Source organism: Alosa alosa, chromosome 14, assembly GCF_017589495.1.
Source record: "Alosa alosa isolate M-15738 ecotype Scorff River chromosome 14, AALO_Geno_1.1, whole genome shotgun sequence".
Taxonomy (NCBI): Eukaryota; Metazoa; Chordata; class Actinopteri; order Clupeiformes; family Clupeidae; genus Alosa; species Alosa alosa.
The window spans coordinates 15150998-15174496 of record NC_063202.1 but is presented as its reverse complement, the minus strand read 5'-3'; the positions used below and the strand labels follow the sequence as shown (position 1 = coordinate 15174496).

General features: G+C 43.9%; 1 protein-coding gene across 1 annotated transcript; it reads left to right on the top strand.

Annotated features, from left to right (window-relative positions):
- Positions 1–13268: 13268 nt before the first annotated feature.
- Positions 13269–23013, top strand: smad6a (SMAD family member 6a). The gene is made up of 4 exons (XM_048262865.1): positions 13269–14887; positions 15460–15516; positions 15815–15886; positions 22426–23013. The coding sequence occupies exons 1-4, from the start codon at positions 14104–14106 to the stop codon at positions 22965–22967; spliced, it is 1455 nt and encodes a 484-aa protein (XP_048118822.1). The 5' UTR covers positions 13269–14103; the 3' UTR covers positions 22968–23013.
- The last annotated feature ends 486 nt before the right edge of the window (positions 23014–23499 follow it).

Below are 23499 nucleotides of genomic sequence, written 5' to 3'. Positions count from 1 at the left end.
GAGCGGCGGCACTGTATGTGAAGGTGTACAGGTGTGTGTGAGAGCTGTGTGTTCATGGCAGTGAGTGGAATGGAAGGACGCTGCACGCAGAGGGAGCGTGGTAGAGCGGGGCCGAGCAGGGCTGAGTGACTGAGCGAGGTGGGGTTTTGGTGGAAGAGCACAGCATAGTGTGGGCTGGCCCATCTCCAGAGTGGATCCCAGCATAATTACAGGCTGCCAGAGGCTCTGACGTGACACTGTACACATGATGCATGCTCACCTTTCCTCCACAAACGCAGGCCAGAGCACGGCACTGTGTGCCCCGACTTCTGGCCATTTGCATTTACACCGCAAGGAATACCATCTCCTGGGTGGAAAAAACACATGGCGTGTGTCACAAAGAATCAGTGACCTTGGAAAGTTCCTTTTTTTTCTTGGAGGGAGTAACTTGGAATTGCATTCTTCCTTACCCCCAGATTTCATATAGTGGAGCCATTATAGGGTTATAAACAGCACTGCCTAATTTAGAGTTCCTCAGCGTTCCCTTGTCATGGCCAATCCCAGATGTGAGCTTTGAGAGGTACCATGCTGCAGTAATTTAGCAGCAGTGCAGCTCAGTCCTAACCTCCCTATGCTCTACACACACGGCTGAGTCCAGCATACGGCTTCTCTCTGTGAGAGAGTTTCTGCTCATTACATGTAACATTGCAGTTAGAAATGCAAAAACATACAAACAAATGGCATTAGCACACCTAGCGTAAAGTTATTTTTAAATTGTACGTAATTTAAAGTTGGAGCCATCCTATCTGACCTTTTTTTTGTGTGTGTGTGCATACTGTATGTCTGTGTGTGTGTGTGTGTGTGTGTGTGTGTGTGTGTGTGTGTGTGTGTGTGTGTGTGTGTGTGTGTGTGTGTGTGTGTGTGTGTGTGTGTGTGTGCATGTGTCTGTGAGTGAGTGTGTGTGTGTGTGTGTGTGTGTGTGTGTGTGTGTGTGTGTGTGTGTGTGTGTGTGCGTGCGCGTCTAAATGTGACAGTAAGCCGGACATCCCTTCAGAGCCTGGTGTGGAGTGAGGAGTGGAGAGGAGTGAGACAGGCTGACTGGTGGAGACCCTGTGGTCGGCCGGAGTCGGAGACCTGGATGTTTTGGTTACAGGTCCTCCCTTGGGCACCTGATGGCTCTGCATTTCCTTATCTTAATAGCAATTAACTGTTACTGGTCTGTGTCAGTGACGCAGGCAGCAGGGAAAAGGACACGATAAAAAAAGTCAAATGAGAGAGAAAGACGGAAAAGGCTTGACAGCTGATAAGAGATACGGTAGATCTCGTTTACAGCTGAGATAGGATTGGAATGTACAGCTAGACGACTAGACAGATCTTATGGTTTCCATAAACACGGGTGCTTTTGCATGTATCATACCACTTTGTGAAGATAATAAAGAATGCTCCAAAACAGTATCATCACAAACATTACAAATGAATGTATTGAAGTCCTCACAGACTCAAACTTTTCTGATAAACACGTGCTGACTAAGAAAGTTTAATCTGTCCAAAAATATATCTATATCTGAAGAATAAAAAGTCTTAGTTCTTTGAACATAGTTCTTGATATGCAGGTCTGAAAATCATTTATTGTGGTGGCACTAAAATTTTCTGAATTGTTTCATTGAAACTACACAAAGTGAGCATTTTTTCTGCCTTACCATTTTAGGAAATTTCTCATGTAACCCAGCCAAATTTTAATACACAAAGCCAATGTCAATATTCATCAATGCAAAACTTACATGAAAGCATATTGAATACATGATGCTGTCAATATCTTTTCAGGGCGGAGGTTTGTTCAAGTGTAACGTAAAAACATGTGTAATGTGTTTCTGCCAATTTCTGCCAACATGCACGACTCTGACACCACAGACTGTAATGATAATAAACACCGTCCTCAACTCTGGGTCAGGGGACAGCTATCAGCTATCAGGTCCACTCCAGAGCCTCTATCCCTCTACTGTATGTCTCGTGTGTGTGTGTGTGTGTGTGTGTGTGTGTGTGTGTGTGTGTGTGAGCTATCAGGTCCACTCCAGAGTCTCTATCCTGCTCTGCCTAGGTGTCTTGCTCTTACTCTGTTCCAGGCAGGAAGTGAGGGGACGTTTGTATAGTGCCGTGACCTCTGACCTCTGTGCTGCAATGCCCCCACCCACCCCCCCGCCTTTGAAGTGGAGAGCAGAATCACGTGCAATTACTTGTGATACAGAGCATGTCCTCCACGGTGCTCGGCCCACGCTGTGAAGCGCACTCCAAGGGCAAGAGCACTTTAGCGGGCTTGGGAACGTCTGGCTTTATCTCTGTGAAGCTGGGCACTCTATCATCACTGCGCACTGACGATGGATGCTTTTATCTCCAGCATCACTTGCTGCCTCAGAGGACTCTCATCGTGGTCTTTACGTGGACGTACGGGGTTAATGCTGCACATATAGGGTTAAGGCTTGGACTTGTTGCAAGTGACTTCCTTGGGAGCTCAGCTTCGGAAAGTGTGTACATGCTTCACCTAAAGATTAGCTCTGTGATTTGGATGAAGGAAAGTCCAATCTAAACTCAGGGTTTGGGTTAAATAAAGAGGGGTAACATGCCTGACTTCCCTGTCTCCTTACCGACTTCCATCACTATTATTGCAGCATATTCGTCATTTGATTTTTGTAACGGGGGGAAAAAGAAAACATGTCGACGGCATCAATTTGATTTTGACTCTGTGGCTGTAGAGGTTCAAGGCTCTGAGTTTATGATTATGTTACTGCTCAGACTCTGCGATATTAAGAGCAGATGTGACTGCTTCACTTTCGAGGAAGAATAGCCTCACACACACACACACACACACACACACACACACACACACACACACACTATCGATTGCTGATCCCCTGCTTTGTTTGGTCAGCAGGGAGCCTGACCGGGCATTATAGGAGTGGGTCTGACTGTGTTTGTAGCGTAACATAGTCTTCAAAGATATGATGGGTTTCACTGATAAAACCACTCTTATTCATCCTTGAAAAATGAGCTTTCTTTTTTAAATGCATTGTTATGTGTTTTTGCATGGTGCGACATGACTTTTTCAACCACGTTACTCAGAGGGGAGCTGCAAAATTAGTCTCCAAACACTTGTCGGTATAGTGTAAGACCCACGACCCAAGGGGAGCAGGAACTGGGTTCGGAGCAGCTCTGGTCAGGCTGAGGCCCGCTCGCCTGCTTGCTGAGGCAGTATCCCTGCTGAGCAGAGCCCACAGACAGTGATCTACACTTCAGATCCATTCACTCCTCTGTGTTGGTGCTCTATCAGACTGCAGACCCTGGTTGCTGAACTTTAGCTCGGCTTTTTTCCCCACCTCTCCAGGAAGAGGTGGTCGGAGGAATTGAGATCCTTGGGACAGAATGATGGATTGCGGTGTATTCCCCTCGACTGTAAGTTGCAGCAATACACTAACTGCTGGACCAAAACAGGGTGCCATTTCCTGAACTTGCTCTGAGAGCAAACACCCATTTGACCATCCCGTTTTCATTTCAGGACTGTGTAATGCTGTAATGTGCGTTCAACTCCATGCAGTCAAGATTACACTGTAAGTGTACAGCTATCTAGATCTAGGCATTGTTACATTGTCCCCTGAGCAACTCAGGGTTAAATTACATTACATTACATTTAGCAGACACTTCTTGACCAAAGTGACTTAAATCAAATCAAATCAAATCAAATCAAAAATGTTTATTTGTCACATACATTATACAGGTAGCCTATAAATGCAGTGAAATGCTTGTTCCACTGACTCCAAGACTGTGCAAAGGATATATGTATAGACCCTTTCAACAATAAAAACAAAAACAATGCTTGAACGTTCTATTTGGGCCCCAATCTACTTCCTCTGCATTAAGATAACATATGGAATGTTAAAAAGGAAGTCTTGTGGGGCCAACTATGATGCTGATAATGGAACTCTTTTGAAAGGGTCTATAGAAAAGGAAGAAGAACAAAGAGAGAAAGTCCAAAGTGCAAAGTGTTTAGGCTCCTGTACTGTATGCTGGTGCTCCTGCTACAATCCTCATTTAAAATCCTGATGGCCTGGGGGTAAAAACTTTTCTGCATTCTCTCCGTGTTGGACTTCAGGCAGCGGTAACGTTTCCCAGACCGTAGGATAGAGAAGAGGCAGTTGTTGGGGTGACTGGGATCCCTGATAATTTTCCTTGTTCTCGACTGACATCTCCTTAGGTAAATTTCCTGTAGGTTGGGTAGGGCACTTCTGGTGGTACGTTCAGCTGATCTTACTACTCTCTTCAGAGCTTTACGGTCTAGCTCCATACCAAGCTGTTATACTGCCAGTGATAACACTTTCAATGGTGGTTCTGTAAAAGTTCTTCAGTAGTTGTTGAGGTAGCTTGAAGTACTTGAGGCGTCTGAGGTGGAAAAGACGCTGATGACCCTTTTTCACCAGTGAATTAATGTGCTTGGTCCAAGTCAGGTCTTCAGTAATATGGACTCCAAGATATTTAAAACTCTCTACCCTTTCCACTTGAGAGTCATTGATCATAAGTAGTTGATACATCTTATGCTGATCACGCCTGAAATCTATAAACATCTCCTTGGTCTTTGTAACATTCAGGAGGAGGTTGTTTTCCTTCACTTCTTGACCAAAGTGACTTACATATGTTATATTACAAGGGATTACATTGTCCCCGGAGCAACTTGGGGTATAGTGCCTTGCTCAAGGGCACAACGGTGGAAGCAGGGAATTGAACCGACAACTTTCAGGCTACTGCACGCTAGCCCAGCTTCTTAACCACTACACTACCACCGCCCCCAAAATGCTCAAATGCCCTGCTCAAGGGCACAGCGGTGGAAGCCGGGAATTGAACCCTCAAATTTTCTGGTTACTGCATGCTAGCCCAGCTCCTTAACCACTACGCTACCACCATACCATCTAGATGTTACATGAAGCTTTGTAACTCTTCATGTGATTAAGACGGAAATGAATCGAGCGATGGTCAGGCTGTGGAGAGAGTAAAGCAAATGCCACACTGCCAGCACCAGCTCTGGCCATCCACGGTGCGGCGTTGTGCCACCCTCCTGTGCCTGACTTCACCCTCCAAAGCCCACTCTCTCGGTGCTCCACATGGCGCCCGACGCTATGAAAACAGCCTGGTTCTGCATGAGGCTGCAGGCGCTCCTGCCAACCCCAGCCAGCCCTTCCTGAGGCCGAACGAAGCCCTTCCTAAAGGTTTTTGCCAAGCTCCTTCATTCCTTCCTTCCTCCCGCTCTCTTATCTCTAAAGGAAAGTCACCCTGGCTCCTGCCGAGACAAACACAAGCCTCTCTCTCTCTCTCTCTGCTTTTTCACTCATTTCTCGAGTGCTTGCGTCATGACTCATTAACGCTCAGCTCAACACAAGAACACCAGCAAAAAGAAAACACTAGTTATTCAATCGCCAAATTATATTTAATGAGTCACAAATAGCAAATGCCACACTGCCAGCACCAACTCTGGCCATCTGGTCATTAAATCTTCCCCCCTCAGAGAAATGTGCGAATACCTTTTAAATCATAACACTTCTCCCAGTTAGCTGTCGGTTTAACAGCAGAATGAGCAGGAAGGTGTATGTGGTAAGAAGATGCAGGAACGTTCTAGTAAATTGAGAGCACTGCTGGTGCTGGGGTTGGGTCTGCATGTACAGTTGGATATAGAGAACAACATTCGCCTTTCTTCTCCTGGAACACTGTGCCCAGTTGCTCTGACTGATGATAGTGACTCTCATTCCAGCCAACAGTAGAATGTGGGATGTCAGAAGCCGCTGATCCATGCCGACGAATGCTTCATGATAAGCGCCTCTGTTGAGCTCGTCGACTTACTTCTGAGAACGCTGGCCAACATTTGGCATGTTTGGCGAAACTGGCACGATTGGGTACAGCATCTCATACCTCATGACTTTCATAACATGATTTTTGTGTGTGAGGGTTTTTCATCAGTTACAAAATGTGTATAATGCAATTTTCACTTTCTGAAAGTGAAACTTTGTTAGAATCGCGTTAACATGTTTTATAATTGATGAAATTTGTACTTTGCAGACTTGCCAAGCATGTCCTGAAATATAACTGGAAAAACTGTGTTTTGTGTTGTGTTGCTGGGCCTGATGCAGTGGGATGGGGTGGGGGGATGGGGTGGGGGGGGTGGGGGGGGGGTACTGTGTTGTGTGATGTCTTTTGGGCCACGGGCCGGGAGAGCTGTGAGGTAGTCAAAGAGGGGGGGTGTTGTTTATGCCTGCTGGGCTAGGGAGAGCTGTGAAGTAGTGAGTGAGTGAGTGAGAGAGAGAGAGAGTGAGTGAGTGAGAGAGAGAGAGAAAGAGAGAGAGTGAAGGGGGGGCTACTGTGTTGTGTGATGCCTGCTGGGCCGCAGGCCGGGGAGAGCTCTGTTTGTGTTCGGAGTGGAAGCTCTTATCTCTAGGCCGTACTGACGCCATGCTCTTCCTGTCTGAAATCTCCTCTGCTGATTTTGCTCAGTGCACAGTCTCCCCTGCAGCCAGCCCGCACGGCTCCTCCACTCCCAACTTCTCATTTTGACTAACCCCTGCCCCCCCCCAACTCCGCCACCCCTCCCCAGCGTCCAGAGCAGAGCAGGGCAGATTAGATGTAGGCGCTGTGCGTGCTGACGTAAATGTCTCTCACAATGGCTGTCTGGACGCACGCGAGGGGAATTGTTGAAAGGACAAACTAGTCTTGAGTCATTTTAGAACTCATTTGTAGGTCTTTTAATAGACTGCCTTTCACAGTTTGTAAATAAAATCTGAAATAAGGAGAAGCATCTTGGTCAATTCCTAGGAAATGGCGGTTACCATTATGGTATGATGCAACTGAATGTCATTTGAGAGGAATTGTACATTCGGATTCATTAGTTAGTCTTAGCCCATTTGGAAACCATTTGTCCTCCACAAATGGCACATTTAAAAAATGAAGCAACTTGCCAGACTAAAGATATTATTCCAACTTTTCTCAGAAAAGTCATTGTCTCTTCCATGTCTGCCTTGACCGGCAGTCTGTGGGCAACTCTTGTGGCGCCAAAAGCTCTGTGACATGGCAGTAATCAGGAACAGCAAGGAACGGTCTCTGTCAAAGAGGGTCCTTTTCCTTTTCCTTTCTTTTGGACAAATTTCCTTCCTCATTTTCTTGAATTTTCTCTCTCTCTTTCTGTTGTGCGTGTAAACAAAGGATTATTTATGAATAAACAAATAAAGTGGAGAAGGTCCCAGGCACTTCAGTGCCTCAAGGGAAATCCTCATATATAAAACAGCTTTTGTCCTTCCCAGTCTGCCTAATTGGCACAATTTCATAAGCTACAAATGCAACAGAAAATAAAGCGTTAACATTTATAATGTGTAAAGCAATGTTTTCTCTGCAGTACTAACATAGTGTACTGTGCAGTTTTATGGCAAATCATCTTCCACAATGAATCATCTCTAGGCCATCTCATCTCAATTTAAAAATGACTCATCACTTCAGTGTTATCCCTGTACAGCCGATGCTGTTTCCTACTGTGAATATAAACTTGCTCAATGATTTTATGGAGAGCCATGATTATGCTGCCTACTCCACCATTAGTGCGGTCATCTTTGCTTAGTCTCCGTCTCGACAGCCAGAGACGTCTCCCTTAGAAAGTGCATTCCATTGATTGCATCCGCCAGGGCCTCCGAGCCATCTCTGGATCTCTCTGGATCGCACCAACTCTCTGGCTTTATTTTCCTATAAACAAACATGTTGCTCGGTGTAATGAGAGAGAAGGCATGAAAGCATCTTTTGCTGTTCAGCTGTGCTTTCCTTTTGGAAAAAAAACAAACAAACACTTTGAATTTGAATGCATTATGGGCATAATGGTCTCATATGGTCGCTCTCCTGTCTGGATTCATTATTTTCATTCTTTGCTAAGATGAAGGAGAAACACAGAGAGGTGAAACACAAGGAAGGGCAACATGCTCATTTTTTTTGTTAAATATGCAAAGCAGACTGACACAGCCTGCTTGTTTCTCTATATCCTCATCATTACAACATAGCACAACCTCCATGATAAACATATACCTTTCCCACAAAATTACTCCTCAAAAGATATGTAGGGGTGAATACCGTCATGGACTTAAATAAATACAAGGTAAATACTGTCATGGACTTAAAGATATAGGGGGTAGATACTGTCATGGACTAAAATAAATGTAGAGTTAAATACTGTCATGGATTTAAAGCTATAGGGGGTAGATATCATCCTGGACTGTGCATGGACTATGCCATTTCCATACTTCCAACTCCAATTTCTAAATTAATACTGCATTTTAAAAAAGCTCTGGTGGTGATTTGCTTAATCCATTCATATATGGCTCAGAATAAAGTCCAACAAAATGCAACCATCTTTTCATTATTTTTTATCCTTTCAAATTGATGTATGATGTTTTTTATTTTAGAGGATCGTTGTAGATCAATGCAATATGTGCATATATTACATAGTCAACTGATGGCATTTGAATCTTGGACAAGACTAGAATAAACAAAAGACCTGATTACCTGTATAATAGTTAACCTAAGCCACCACACCATGCAGCCATCCCATAATCGAATGTGCGCTGTCCATTAGACAAAGCCTGGAAATGGAGATTAATTGTTTACTTCCGAGAACTCGCCTCATGTTTTGGGGAGCCTTCCATTACACTGCTTTTTTCTTTTTTTCCAGAATTGAGGGAACGATGATGGATTACTCGCCCCAAAAGTGAATTGTGTCTGAAAAGCATGAGGGGAAATATATGTTGATTTTTTTTTTTTTTTTAGAAAGAGAGACTGGAAACTGACTCTGCTCCCAGTTACAGATGCAAAGGATTTGAAAGCAGACTGAACTGCTGGAGGGAGAAGGATGAAGTTACCACAGGAAAGTCAGTGGTAAAATGTGAAGAAAACAGATAGATGGATTGAGACAGAGAGAGATGGTGTGGCAGAACTATGTATGAGTGAAATCGTTAAACAAACACGTCTATCGGTCTGATTGTGCTGGGACTCCTCTGGTCCAAGACTGCACAGATGACCTCTCCCTAGGACACTCAGAGAATACATGCTTACCAACACCCTGCACAGCTGTTTTTTAGAAGAGGCTCCTTAACTGGCTGGGCCGAAGCAATGGGGGTGCGGGGAAAGACCTGAGAGCACTCTATCACTTCTGCACTAAGATGTCTGCAATCTTTCCCATAAAGCCATTAGCTGAAATGGACCTGATGACAGGCTATTCCTGTGGTGGACATTGCCAGGCCCCTCAGAGCAGGACCACAGGGGCCCAGGGCCTGGGCTGGAGCTATTTTGGGGGGTGGTTTGGTGCCGGCCACCCTGTCTCCTAAGCACAACTTCGGCTGATAGACTATCTGTTGGTTTTAAATGGGAGCCTTAGCAGTTATTAGACTGACGCCAGGCTTGCGAGTTATCAGTCCTGTGTTGAGATAGATGGCTGGAATGGTGATGCTTCCTATGTCTGCAGAACTTTCACAAGGAATTGAACGTACTTGCAGCAACGTCTCGAGATTGTTTTATTCCCCCCACGGAATAAACACTCTGCAAAGAAATCTCACAGAACAGAAACAATGGCGCTTCAATATAGATGACTGTCTGCCTGAGCTAAATCAAATGATACAGAAATCTGTACTATGATACAATATCCTCCATACGCTGTCTATTGTCTTGTGTTCTCAATTGCAGTTCTACCCAATTAAGCAATAAGATTACTGATGCTATACTGTAAACAAGACTTACAAATGGCAATGTTGTGAAACACATTGCAGGAAAGGAAAAACAAATCCAGCATTATATATTTCCCTGACTGAGTAGTGTGTGCTTGAGTGCACATTACACACACACATGTATATTTGTTTGCCTGTGTGTTAATCTGCAGCTCGGTTTGTGAGCGCGCACACACACACACACATACACACACACACACACGCTGAATGGAGCTGGAGGGTTGCCAGGGGGTATAGCGTGACAGCGTATGCTTGGTGAGGCTGTGCGAGGCTCTCCTCCGCATGACGTACACAAGCAGACGTGTGGGTGCACCCCGGTAATTGCATAATATAAAACTAGTCCAGCTTCATAGTCTCTATCATAATTCTTTCATATTCCTATTTCCATTCCATTTTGTATGAAAATGTGCTATACAAATAAACTTGACTTTGACTTTGACTTAATAATCACTTTCAGTGAAGCTGAAGCATACACTCAACATGGCAACATGTCTTTTGAAATAATATGGTATTCATCTGTTCCTCTTTAAGAATGTAGCACTTTTTGTCATTGTATACATTGCTTTGATATTAAAGTCATGAATTCAAATGCAGAAATAAAAAGCGCTGGTTAGGTGTCAATCTGCAAAAGGGCAATTAATTAAAAGAGTTTCTTGATATTTCATGTGTTAATTGCTTATTCACACCTTAATTATACAGTCTATGATCCACACACAGTTGGAGTATTCAAATGGTTTTTGTTTTCTGGCCTGGCATCTGATAGAGTTACTCTGGGGAGCATGTTTGGAACAGGTGCCCTGTGTGACCCTCTGCTACCCCGGCCCCCTCCACCTTACCCCATCTCCATCCCCTGATGCCTTCGAAGAAACCTGACCCATTTACCCAGGACATTACGTCCTCTTAAGAATTTCAGCTCTCAATAGGCCTTTGACGTTCCACACACTTCAAACAAAGCAAGTCAAAAGTAAAGTACAAAGTGAAAAAAGTGAAGTGCGGAATGACTGAGAAACAAATAATAAACAAACAAAAGTGCACATGCAAAAATAAATGTCCCATTGATTATGACAACTATAAAATGGCCATGTCTTCACCCAAATGTTCAGAATACAACACTGACTGGTTGTGTTATGTTGATGTACATTGGTATTACTGTGTAGACTGCATCAGTGCGAGATATGGCTTTGCCAAGGTGTGCCTGAAGATTGTTGGCCTCCCTCTCAGGGGTCATAGAATCTGCTCTGTTAGTACCCCACCTAGCACTGCATCAATCATCATACTTCTATGAACAAACTAAAATTAAAGGTTATTTTTTTTTATTGTTCATCAGAATAATAAAAAAATAACACTATTGTATCAGAAAATGCTCAAACTTTGGCCAAATTAAATATCCAAGGCCCTTTTTATATCTGTTCTGAAAGAGCTTGCGTGCACAATTCAACAGATTTCTTGAATCACACAATGCATTTATTTCAGGTAGTTTAGCTTATATGGATGGATGTAGGGGTGTTGTTCGTTTAATTAGTTCCAAAGAAAATGTTTGACATAAAAAAATCAGTTTAGCTCTGTTCCTCGCTTTTACTATAGTGTGAGCTCATTTTACTAAATTGAGCTCTCATTTTAAGCATAGTAAAACGAGGGGCACAATTTATCAAACGAAAGTGCACTATTTGGGTAACGAGCGCCGCATTTACTAAAAACGAGGGCAACGATTTATTAAAGCGAGCACAATTTGTGAACATGGTTATAGAACATTGTGAGCACGATCTACTTAAGCGTGTACAATTTGTAAAGCGTGCACTCAATATTGTCTTGACACATGTAAACATGAGCACGTTATAGTATATTCGAGATCTCGATCTACTAAAAGCGCACCCACGAATAATTAAAACGCGTGGGCTCGAAATTCAATTGTGTGCACAAAACATAGTGTGGTGTCAAGGGGGTATCCCGGGGAATGACGTCGGGGAGGTGTAAGCTTGTAGTGGCGTGAGGGAATCTCATTGATTGCAGTGCACCTGGTTATAGCCCTGTTAGGTAGGCTGTAGGTGGGAGAGCAGATGATTGTGTGTGTTTGTACAGGCCCCTTGCCAACATCGTCCAGCTGAATGTCTGGCGAAGTTTTGAGTGTTTGTTGAGGTCCAAGTGTATGCAGAGGCTTTGGTGTTTATCCGTGAACGGTGTGAGCTGGGCTACTATAGCCTGAAGCTGAGCATCGTGAGCGACACTGTATTTATGTCTCCGTTTCATAGTCCGTATCAAAGCTTACCCGTTGTGGTGCATCATTGGTGTGCTGGCGTGGGTTATATGGTGAGACCCATCGGGCGCTAGAGAACCTTATTGTATTGGGTGGGTATTAGGCGATACTACTATCACGCAGTAGCCTATTTGTACCAACAGTAGGTCTCGTGTTGTAATTGTTTGGGAGCTTGTCGCTGTGATTATTAGCCGATTGACTTCTAGACCTCACAGTTAAGTCAACAATCAGGAGATAGTGGAAACCGGTCATTAGGCTACAACAGAGCCCTTGAGTAGCCTTTGTAGTAAATTTCCCCATTATGGGTCTCCCTATTTGCTATTTGCCTTGAAGGTTAGTGTCAATTTGATCAGATATTGTTGGAAACCTGCAGACATCGTTCTTCTCCATTTTTTATGTCAGGGCTGTGTCCTCCTCAGTGGAGTAATATTTGACATCTTGACAGGCAATTGGAGGCCCCCATTCCTGAACTTCTGTTACTCTGAGCGAATTGATATATTAGGGGCGTGGCCTCGACTCTCTGACTCCACATGGAAACAAATTAACTCTTTAAATCCCGCCGGAGGCGCATGCATTTAAAGGAGTATTTATGCCCTGAGGGCGAACACAGAAAACTTGCTGTAACACTTCAACAACGTCCATTTATAGTGCTATAATGAAACAGTTGTAAAATGCTAGATGCTAGCACAGAAAGAAAGCAGCTTGACTTTTAAGCTTAGCCTACTTTCGCACCACCAAGTCCGCCTGCCAAAAGAGAATATCAGTGAGAGAATTGATAATGTTGATGATCACTACGGTCGAGAACCGCATGGTGAAAATCAAAGAATCTAGATCACTCCGCTCTAAGATATTTGGTGTAAATAATGCACACACAAGCAGTTTTGTTTGTCTCCCGAAGTAATTGCACGTAACTATCGCATATTCTCCAAACCATCCTTATATCAATTTGATAGCCATGATTAAATAATGTTATATTAGGGATTAAACAATTTAGGCTATGGCGATAGAGTAGGCCTATCAATATTCTGAGAACACGAAATAGTCAATTGCCTGTTGAAATTCTAGAAACATCCCAGTCTAGATGAATAATCCAATGCAACAGTATGTCACCTTCAAAACAGTAAACAAATGTATTATTTTTTAAGCGTTAACTCAAACAGGGCGGAAATTACGCCTTGAAGAGTTAAGAAACTCGAAACCATGTTTGCGCAACAATCAGTGCTGCTCCCAGCCGCCAAACTGTCTAGACTAGCACATGATGGGAATCAGCCAATGGCTCCGTTGCACTCCTCGGGGGCCCCGTGTGTATGAATGTATGTGTGTGTAGCCTATCTGAAGAAGAAAAAGGGGGAATCGACGAAAGAAATGGTCGAGGAATGCCAGCCTAATTTACGAGTCCTGATCATGGAATAGCATATCCCTTAAGATCGCACAGCGCAAAGGATCCGACGAGTCACCTTGTTTCTTCAGCCGTTCAAAATCGCTGGTTTAGTTTGTCGCGAAGACGGGATTATGAATTATGTTTGATTATTTCTTCGCAGAGGGAAGTTTATACGCTAATAGGTTAGGCGATCCGAAGCAGTTCAAAGTCCAAAAAAGAAGGAAAGAAATCTAAACAAAGCTACCAACCGAGAATAATAATACGTCTTTGGTGAGCTTCTGCATTCATCATTTGTTTCTACCGTTCTTTTACCGACCCATCTAAAAACCAAACAGCTATAGCCTACTGCGACTTTGAAATGGACAACCGCAATATCCTGGTAGCCTAGTCAAGCAGCAAATGCTACGAAGCGACCCCAAAAGGTTCATGTCGTAGGCTACCACTTCAGTTATAGGCTAGGCTCCGTGGAATTTCTGCAACTGAATCTCCTCTTTGATATAACATTACGTTAGCTACAATTGTAGCTTGCATTCTAGCTAATGTTGTGGTTCGGCCACAAACATACTGCCCCCGGCTGTGGTTACACTGCACGGCGTTCAGGCTACAGAATATTGATGTGGCACGACGACCATATCACGATTTTCAATCGTAAGAATCGTGAGCAAACATAAAGGACGCATAAAAATAGAAGAAAGTGTCGTATGTTCAGGTCGAAACGCTCAGGTCTTGCACGGCGACTCTGGAGAAGCCGTTTGATTCCAGACACGGATGGGGAAGATGGAAGTTGTAGTAAAAGCAGTGAAGGGGGTTGGGATGAATCATTTGACAACAATCCAGAGAAAATACCCAAAACGGAATATATGCCGATGACAAGGGTTGCAAACCCCGGGAGAGTGTACAGCAGGAATCTAGAAAGTAGGGAAGCGAGTGTCATTTTGGACAATGATTGTGACACTATGTGTGTCCTTGAGCATGGATGCCCCAAGTCTTCGCAAGGAACCGATGGTAGGGGGGTTACTTGTTGTTTGTTTAAAGATCTGGACCACAGTCGACCTAGAAGTCCAGTGTCGACCAGGACTAAAGACATTATTCCTTGTCAGCTGATATGGCGGAACCGTAGTGTCCGCGAATCTGTCGGTGCGGACAGGAGAGACGTAAAAACACGGGCAGCGGTGGATCAAGAGCTCAAGCGGGCCACTTATGCCTTTCTCAAGAAACTGAATGAAAAGTCGCTGGATACTTTGTTGGAGGCTGTGGAGTCCCGAGGCGCAATGCTGAGCCACTGCGTGATGGCATCGCAGACGGAGCTGCGTATCGGAAGCCAGACGGCGCCTCCTCAGTACCTGCTCTGCAAGCTCTACCGCTGGCCCGACCTGCAGCGCACAACCTGTCTCAAGCCACTGTGCCAGTGTCGGAGTTTCTGGGGTTTTGAGAACCAGGCGCTGTGCTGCAACCCCTACCACTACAGCCGCATGTGTGGACCAGGTAAGAATAGACATAAAATCTCTCCCTTCGTTCTGGTCCGTTAAACATGTGCCTCAAATGACATAGGCTATTACTTTACTGTGAAGTGTATACATCATTTAATCATTCTCTGTAAGCTAGCAACAGTAGCCTATACTGGGAAGCTTTTAACGCTCTCTCCATGGAATAAAGAAGTAACTTGCTGCCTCTCCTCACCCACTGACAGCATTCCTGGCAGCTGTCAGGTTGTAAATTCAAAGGACAGAAGCTCTGTTAACAGATACTTACTTTCCTAGTTGGCTCTATGTTATGGAGCCTTATGTGGAGAGAAAATCTGTACAGGATATCACTGTAAATGGAGGATATGTTCAATAATTAGGCCAACAAAGTTGCATATATGGTATAAGGTTTATGGATTTATCGCATGGCTTAGGCTATAAATAATAGAATTATAAAAAATGATAGATAAAATGAAGTTACACCTGGTATTGGTATGGTATTTTCATAGTATGCTTGTTTTGTTTTAATGTACCAGCCCTTACTAACAAATGGTGAAGGCCTATGTCTCTAATATCTCTTTTTGTTATTGTTAGAATCACCTCCCCCTCCCTACTCACGGCTCTCCCCCTCAGCAGAACCCAAGCCACTGGGTAAGACATCCAACGTTCTCTCACCTTAAAGTTCCACTGCTAACTTCCATACACTGGAATCCTACTCAAATGTGTGTTGACAGAGTATAAAGAACACATAGTGTGTTTCTCAGTAAAAAAACTTAATGTGATCCTATACTGGGAGAAGCAAGTAATGTGCATTATTTCATTCTTGTAGATAAAGGCCAGGAATTGTCCGTCATCGTAATGCTGAATTCTGAAATTAACTTTGAATCTGTAATGAAATATATCAGAATCATTTCTTCATACTGGCACTGACTTTTTGTGGCCATTACAGATCAGACAGATCCACTTTTGTCCTACACTGAAAATGAGGCCACCCACCCTGTGAAACCCAGGGACTGCTCAGGTGAGTGTCCAACACGCAGTTACACATTCTGTACGAATCTTCATCACACATGGACTGATCCTTCAAACTGTAAAGCTTTGCTAAAGATGCTTTCAGGGGAAAATGTTAGCCTGTTTTGTTAGTCTATTTATTACCTGCTGACAACCATGATTAGACTTTCAGAATTCAGAAAGCAAGAATACTGTCTGGCTGGCTCGGTGTGTACAAAGCTCAGGACAGGTTCACCAAGGAAAGATTCAGATTCCCCTGCCCATATCTGTGTGCATGATGCCAATCAGTTCCCAGCATACCGACTTAGTGTTGCTCAGAGCAGGGCACATTAATGTTGAAAGCTTTGTAGCCTCGGTGCCCTGGGTTACCATGTGTTTTGGGCAACCTACAAAGTTAAACATTACAATTAAACATTGTGATTATGCTGTGGGTAAAAAGGCATCGTTAGGATGTGTACCTAGTGTATAATACTCTGTATATTGACAAAATCATTTGCATCAATTATTACTGTATGGTATTGTTATATTGAGCTTGATCTATAGACAAAAATGAGAAAGAACCCATGAAATAAACAGTGCGTTACATTATTAGTAGCAGGTTTTGTGGTGGAAATATTTTTTTCTTCTCTCTTCTAATCTCTTTCATTAAAATTCCCTGTAAGTTAAAAGACCAATTATCTATAGTCTTCCTGTCAAGACTCTGTTTGTAACTCTTAGAGCGTGCTAGACCAGACTAGTGTAGAAGGACGCAATGTTAGACTGTGCTGACACGCAAGTAGTGTCTGGAGGACAGGAAGCACTCCACTGAAGTGTCACAGGAACCATTAGTGTTTACGCCTGACCTCTGAAGTGTCCTGCCAGGATGCTGGACAGCCTTGTGCTCGGGGTAGTGAAGCGACGTTCACTTATGCACCTGCACTGGGATATAGCTTCCTGGTGTCATGCACCCTGCATGGGTTGCGAGGGGACTGAGAGAGACAGATCTGGTGCTCGTCTCAAGTGAAAAGTGTCTCTGGTTCTGAGTGCTGCAAACATGATGAAGGCATCAAACCTTTTGGCTGCTGCAGTGATGTTTTGCGGTACAAATACACTATAACAGTCTGAAACCATAGCCAATATCTGGAAATGCCAAATATATTATCCATTTTGGCTGCATATGCTTTAATGTGAAGGTGCAGGTGCAACTCTGTAAACATGTAATGGCTTTATCATTTATTAGACTGAAGTGGATCTTGGTCTTGCATACGTGCAGCAGTTAGGTAGGCTTTGTTGGAGCTATAACTGCACTGTACTGACAATGATCTCATCCTAAGTGTCCATGTTGTCTAGCTTACCTGTATTGATTTGTTAACGTACCAGTGAGGCTACGGTTGTATCTTGTTATCAAGATTTTATGGGTCTGTAATTTTACTTGATCTTGCCAACACTGTGGTCACATGACATTTTATATTCCAAAACCAATATAAAAAAAGAAAATTCTTGTTGGAACTATGGTAGTTACCTCTAATGGTTGTGAGGCTTTCTGTGTAGTTGAGAGGTCACGAGTGCTGAAAAATAGAAGGTGACAAGGGTTTGAGGTCATTTGTGAGACCTCCATATGCTTTACTGGAATAAACATCTTCTGTTCTTGTGTTCTGAAGTTGTCTCTGCCTTCAGTCGTACGCACGCAACTGTTGTAGCACCGGTAGCGCTTCTAGTTTCCTACATGCTCATAAAGGATTGCTGCCTATCAAACAACATTTGGACGAGAGACCCACTGGAACCTCAGGGTGTTATAAAACCCAGCGCTCCTGCCAAAATCTGTCACACTGGAAAAATTATGAATCGCAAGTCTTAAAAAAAGAAGAAGGGGGAAAAAAAGAAGCTTCCTCGGATTTAGCTCTGCCTTTCAGTTGAAATCACATGGGTTGGACACAGTTTGGGTTCCCATTATTGGTGCGTTTGTTTCCTCAGAGTGCATAGTATGGACATGATGTGAGTGGGATGGCTGCCTCTAGGAATCAGGCTTTAGGGGTTGTTTATTTTAGGGAAGTCAGGCCTCAAACAAACATCCTGTTTGAAAAACCTGTCTCCTTTGGAAGCAGCGTGAGTCAATGAATTGGCCCTTTGATGGCGGTGCGCAGGCCAGGAATGCGCTGCGTGGTCCTCGCATCTTAAGCTTGGCGCTCTGGGACCAGGGTGTTGTTTTCCTCATTTACGTGTCGCTCACACTGACCAGGGCAACCAGGACATTCCCTCACACATACACGCCTCCGTGTTTTAACAGTCAAATGAGGTAGTGGTCAGGTAAATGGCCAAAACTATCACAAATCTGTTCTGGGTATTCCTGAATGTAGTACTGTTACTACTCATGTTCCTGGGCTGTTAGGAGCCAGAAATGCATCCCAACTCTTTGAGGTTAGCTACAAAGACTTTTCTTAAGAGCAGCTTTTCTGGAGTTAAAGAAATATTCGGAACAGCCTGCTAAATGGGGTGCCCCTCAGTCGGGTCAGTGGGCAGGAGTCATGGGAACGCCGGCTCCATGGCGTGTTCTGTGCCATAGGACGCCGTCCAGTCGTACGTCTCTAAGAGCTCTCTCATCTCTGCAGGGCACAGGGTCACCACACCAAACCTGGGGCAATGAGGAGGGCAATTACTGTAAAAATGAACAGAATGCCTAACTGTTGGTCTGGTATTTTTACATGCCTATGGCCAAGGCTGTGCACTGAAGTGATATAGCCTGTCTGACTCAGCCATCCAGGCAGACTATAGCCCTGAGCTTGCTTGAGTGCTGAGGACTAATAGGTCTGAGGGTGGTGGCTTTACTAGTTTAGGATGTGTCTGTTTGGTCGTCAGCGCTGTGGTGTCCTCTCTGCTCCACTCAGCATTGTAATGTAAATATTGAGTTTGGATCGGGGGAAACCACATGTATAGTCTGTAGTTCATCAGCAGGCTTCTCAGCTTGTCAAATCTGGGTGCTCCACTGTGCCTGACTTCTCTGTTTGACCCACGTGTAGCCTGGTGGTAAACTTTGGTCAGCTTAAATGCCCCCACCATATTTTATAATGTTAACTGTATTTTTGTATCGTCACCATTGTAGCCTTTGCCTTCATGCCTTTCATCGACCCAATGATGCTAAGATAGCAAATCAGACACTCACAGTCCAGAGCTGTTACGGCACTTTCTAGAGCTTTGAGTACTACTTGCTACAAATCAGATTGTGAGGCAACAATGGCGAGTTTTTCTGTGAAGTGTTCGTCGATTAGCCACGGCCCCTCCTTTCCACATGAGGCATGAGAGACAGCTCTTGGCACCAGGACAATAACGAAAAATCTTCTTCTGGTGTATCCCATACTGTCTGTTTCCTCCTTTTCTCTCTCTCTCTCTCTCTCTCTCTCTCTCTCTCTCTCTCTCTCTCTCTCTCGTCCTGCCAGCCTCGGCCTGTGGCTCTGACGCTGCTGTCTCTGTTGCCAGGCTCCGGCGGGTTAAAATAAGGTTTGAATTACAGGACTGACTGCGGCTTTTCCTCTTGCGTTTAGTGCCTCGGAACGCATGCAATTAGCCTAATGAAATCCTGCCATTCTGTTTAACCTAAAGATTCTTTACAGATGTTGATTGGGAATGACTATTGATTGTTGGAAATTGTTTTGTGTGTGTGTGTGTGTGTGTGTGTGTTTTAAGGAATTACTTTAAAGTGCCTGTTGGGATAGAGTTTGCCCCCATGCCTAGCACTTTTTTGTTTTGAGGAAGCTGTGGCATTCCGTGTTGGGTTGCAGGGTGGGACCATTTGGCTGTGCTGTGTTGTGATGTGATGGGAATGAAGGATTCAGCTCGTATAATCCTGACACAACCTATTTCCCCTCTGTCTGATGTTGGGATCGACCAATAGATAGGTTTTCATCACAGGCGCTTCATCATAGGGAGTTGGGTAACTAGATACAAATCTTTCATGAACGTATTGTGACAGAATCCTTTCATTTTTCATTGTTCTTCTTCTTCAATCAAGAAGCAGGAGTCCAGCAAACTTTTTAATAGTGGAGAATTAACCATAAGCATTCTTTGTGGTTAAGTACTATGTTATATTAGCAAAATGAAATACTGCTGCCAGTTAGTAAATTGGATTAAGCCTTGTTTATAGACAGCAATGTTATGTCTCTGTTGTGTTGGTAGTTTGTTTGATGTTCAGTTTCTGTTCAAAGGAAATATGAATATTTCCTCATTGCCCCATAAAGAGGCTAGTCTAAGGGCAGATACAGAGACTCTTTTTGTGGTAGTTTGGATTTCACATTTTTGGAATACCATAAAGTGCTAATAACACGAAACAACTCTCTCCACAGGCATACATAATAGAATCTCTAAGTTTATTATGGCTGAGTCAGAAGTTGAATTCACGTCTCTTTGGCATCCTTACAAACACTCCCCCGGCCTCTCCCTCTCTCTCTCTTTCTCTTTTTCTCTCTGTCTCCCTCCTTCTCTCTTTCTTTTTCTCTCTGTCTTTCTCTCTCTCGCTCTCTTTTTCTCTTTCTCTCCCTCTCCCTCCCTTTCTATGTTTGCCCCCCCACCCCTCCCTCTCTCTCTCTCTCTCTCCCTCTCTCTCCCTCTCTCTCTCTCTCTCTCTTTCTCTCTCTCTGTCAGTGTGGTAGAAGAGCCTAATGGCTGTGGGGGAGAGTCTAATCCCTGGCACAGGATTAGAGACGTGCCCCCCTCCCCATCCCCTTCGCTCCCCTCCCCTTCTGTAGTGCTTAGGGAAGTGGGGGATTCTCTCCCACTGTGAAATTTGAAAATTAAAAACTTTGTAGAGTGTGTGGTTGGACCTTTTTAAAGCTCAAGTATTTGTTGGAAAGGCTATGTTTGTCACAGATTTACTGCTTCTTACAGTAAATTGTAAACTGGTAATGGGGAACCAACTTAAGAAATAATTCCACCAAGCTTTCTCCATAACAAGTAGGGTTGATATTGGCCAATATCGGCCTTCAATGACATTTACCGATGACGGTGATATTTATCTGTTATGTTCCATGAATTCTGCACTAGGTTGTGGTATGAAGGCCTTAAAGACTTCAGTAAATAGTTCAGTTATTTTCTTATGAATATTTTTGTTTCCACTCTGCTAAAGGATATAGCTAACAACAGTACATAAACATACATAGTACATACAAAGTAAATAAACAGAGAAAAAGATATCGGTATCTGCACTGCTTATAGGCAAAATTATTTTATACATCGGTACCGATGTCGTCCCAGAATTTCACAATTGGTGGTCATGCTAATAATTACACTTTTACACCACATCTATAGACCATATAGTCTACCCACTAGCTACACTATCATCAGAAGTAGACTTTGCAAGAAAGTAGTCCTGGAGGTAAAAGTTATGAAGTACATTGGATTCTATTTTTCTTTTTTGGTGAACAATGCACATTGATTCATTCAGCTAGTCTGTGCTGTCCCCGTCAGACAGCTGTTTTGCAGAATGCACTAATGAGACATTGGAGATTCATAATGCGAGACCACTTTAGAGCTGAGGAAGGATATTCACAACTGGCAAATGAGTCCTGAGACAACGTTAACTCTGAGTGAATATGTGTGTGTGTGTGTGTGTGTGTGTGTGTGTGTGTGTGTGTACTAGTTCATGTGTCCCTGTTTCCTCTGAAAGGTCAGTTGCATCATGATGGACTTTGGAGGAGTGGTAAAGGCCTGGTGAGGTTAGCGAGGAGAAATGTGAAAGTGTATCTGGTCTGCTCTACCTTAAAGGAGCTTGTTAATAGGAGGTCATTTAGCCCCAGCGCGGTTTGGGAATGAGAGGAATGGGGCCACAGGCCCAGGCTTTAAATCCTCTGTGTCAATAGACGCTCTGAAGCAAAATAATGGCATCACTCTGTGTACGAGTTAATCAGAGCTGATAGCATGAAGGCAGGAGGGTCACGGGGTCGCAGGCGCGCACTAAGTTGTCAGGGAGCTGAATGCCGGCCTGCAGCTTGCGGAGGGAGGGCCAGCCAAGGGGAGAGGGGGACCCCCAACTGGCCCGCTCACCCCACTGGAATGCTGGGAGGGGAGCTGGGGGTGTTGACGGCAGAGATGACAGATTTCTTGCTTTTTTTTCCCTCCTTTCGAGGGGCCTCATGCCCCTTCAGTATCAAATCCCCCGTGAAGGATCTCCAAGAAACATTCACCCTGTGTAGCTGTGTGGGTGTTTGATGCTTGCTTTAGTGATACCTGTGTTTGGTTGTTTGTTGTGGGTATATTTTAGGAAGTAAATATGCAAAAGCATGGACATGGAGTGTATTGTGCAGTCCTAGCCGCATATTTCCCCTAGCAGCATCTGACCATCTTCTATATTGCAAATTACATCTTGTTTTAGATAGTCTTAACAGAGGGTAGATCTGATGACTCGGTTCTATAAAGTAATGATAAGCACATCCAGAAGAGGCTTGATGAATCTGGGTAATAGTGTATTCCTCTGCTCAATGGCCAGTTCTGAACTGTTGCAGAGCTCTAACATTTGTACCAGAAAAGGCTGATTGATTGATGATGTCTGACTGTTTGAGTGTGTTTGAATGTGTTTTGCAGACAGCAGTACGTCGCCGGACCCCCTGAAGCAGAGCCACTGGTGCAGTGTGGCCTACTGGGAGAACCGGACGCGCGTGGGCCGCCTCTACCCAGTGTATGAGCACTCGCTCAGCATCTTCTACGACCTACCTCAAGGCACAGGCTTCTGCCTGGGCCAGCTGGGCCTGGAGCAGCGCAGCAGTTCTGTCCAGCGCACTCGCGGGAAGATCGGCTACGGCATCCTGCTCAGCAAGGAGCCGGACGGCGTGTGGGCCTACAACCGCAGCCAGCACCCCATCTTCGTCAACTCGCCCACGCTGGACATTCCCAACGGTGGCAGGAGCCTGGTGGTTCGCAAGGTCATGCCGGGCTACTCCATCAAGGTGTTCGATTACGACAACTCGTGTCACCTGCGGCGCGCAGAGGAGCCTGAGCATCTGGACGGGCCGTACGACCCCAACAGCGTGCGCATCAGCTTCGCTAAAGGCTGGGGACCCTGCTACTCTCGACAGTTCATCACCTCCTGCCCCTGTTGGCTTGAGATCCTCCTTAACAACAGATAGCAAACAAACATAACACTATCCGAAATGTAATCTACCTAGATTTAATATAAACTTTTATATATATATATATATATATATATATATATATATATATATATATATATATATATATATATATATATATGTATATACATATATATGTGTGTATGTATATATATATATTATGAGAAATATATTACACTTGTAAATAATGAGTCATTTTTACAAAACGTGATTATTTATGTATGGTGCAATGTGTATACGGATGAAGTTAAGAGAAACCGGATAATGCACTTTTGATTCTCTATATTTTACATATATAGAGTCTCTAAATGCCATTTTGAGAAGTCACTCAAAAGAAAACGAAGATAAAACCTGGTTTTGGTGTATAGTTTTTGTATACTATCAATGCCCAGACAAAAAAGCTAAGGCCATTCACACATTGATAATAAAGTATTCATATAAGATTGCATCTTCATTTGTTTTCACTTCATTAGTTCATAATCTTGTTCGAGAAAAATTCATGCAACACTTAAATCACTCAGAAAATGAT

Bases quoted from the DNA above. Each gene is read 5' to 3' on its own strand.
- smad6a (XM_048262865.1), top strand. From the start codon at position 14,104: ATGTTCAGGTCGAAACGCTCAGGTCTTGCACGGCGACTCTGGAGAAGC. The intron at 15,517-15,814 runs GTAAGACATCCA...TGGCCATTACAG, and splicing joins AGCAGAACCCAAGCCACTGG to ATCAGACAGATCCACTTTTG. The intron at 15,887-22,425 runs GTGAGTGTCCAA...TGTGTTTTGCAG, and splicing joins GAAACCCAGGGACTGCTCAG to ACAGCAGTACGTCGCCGGAC.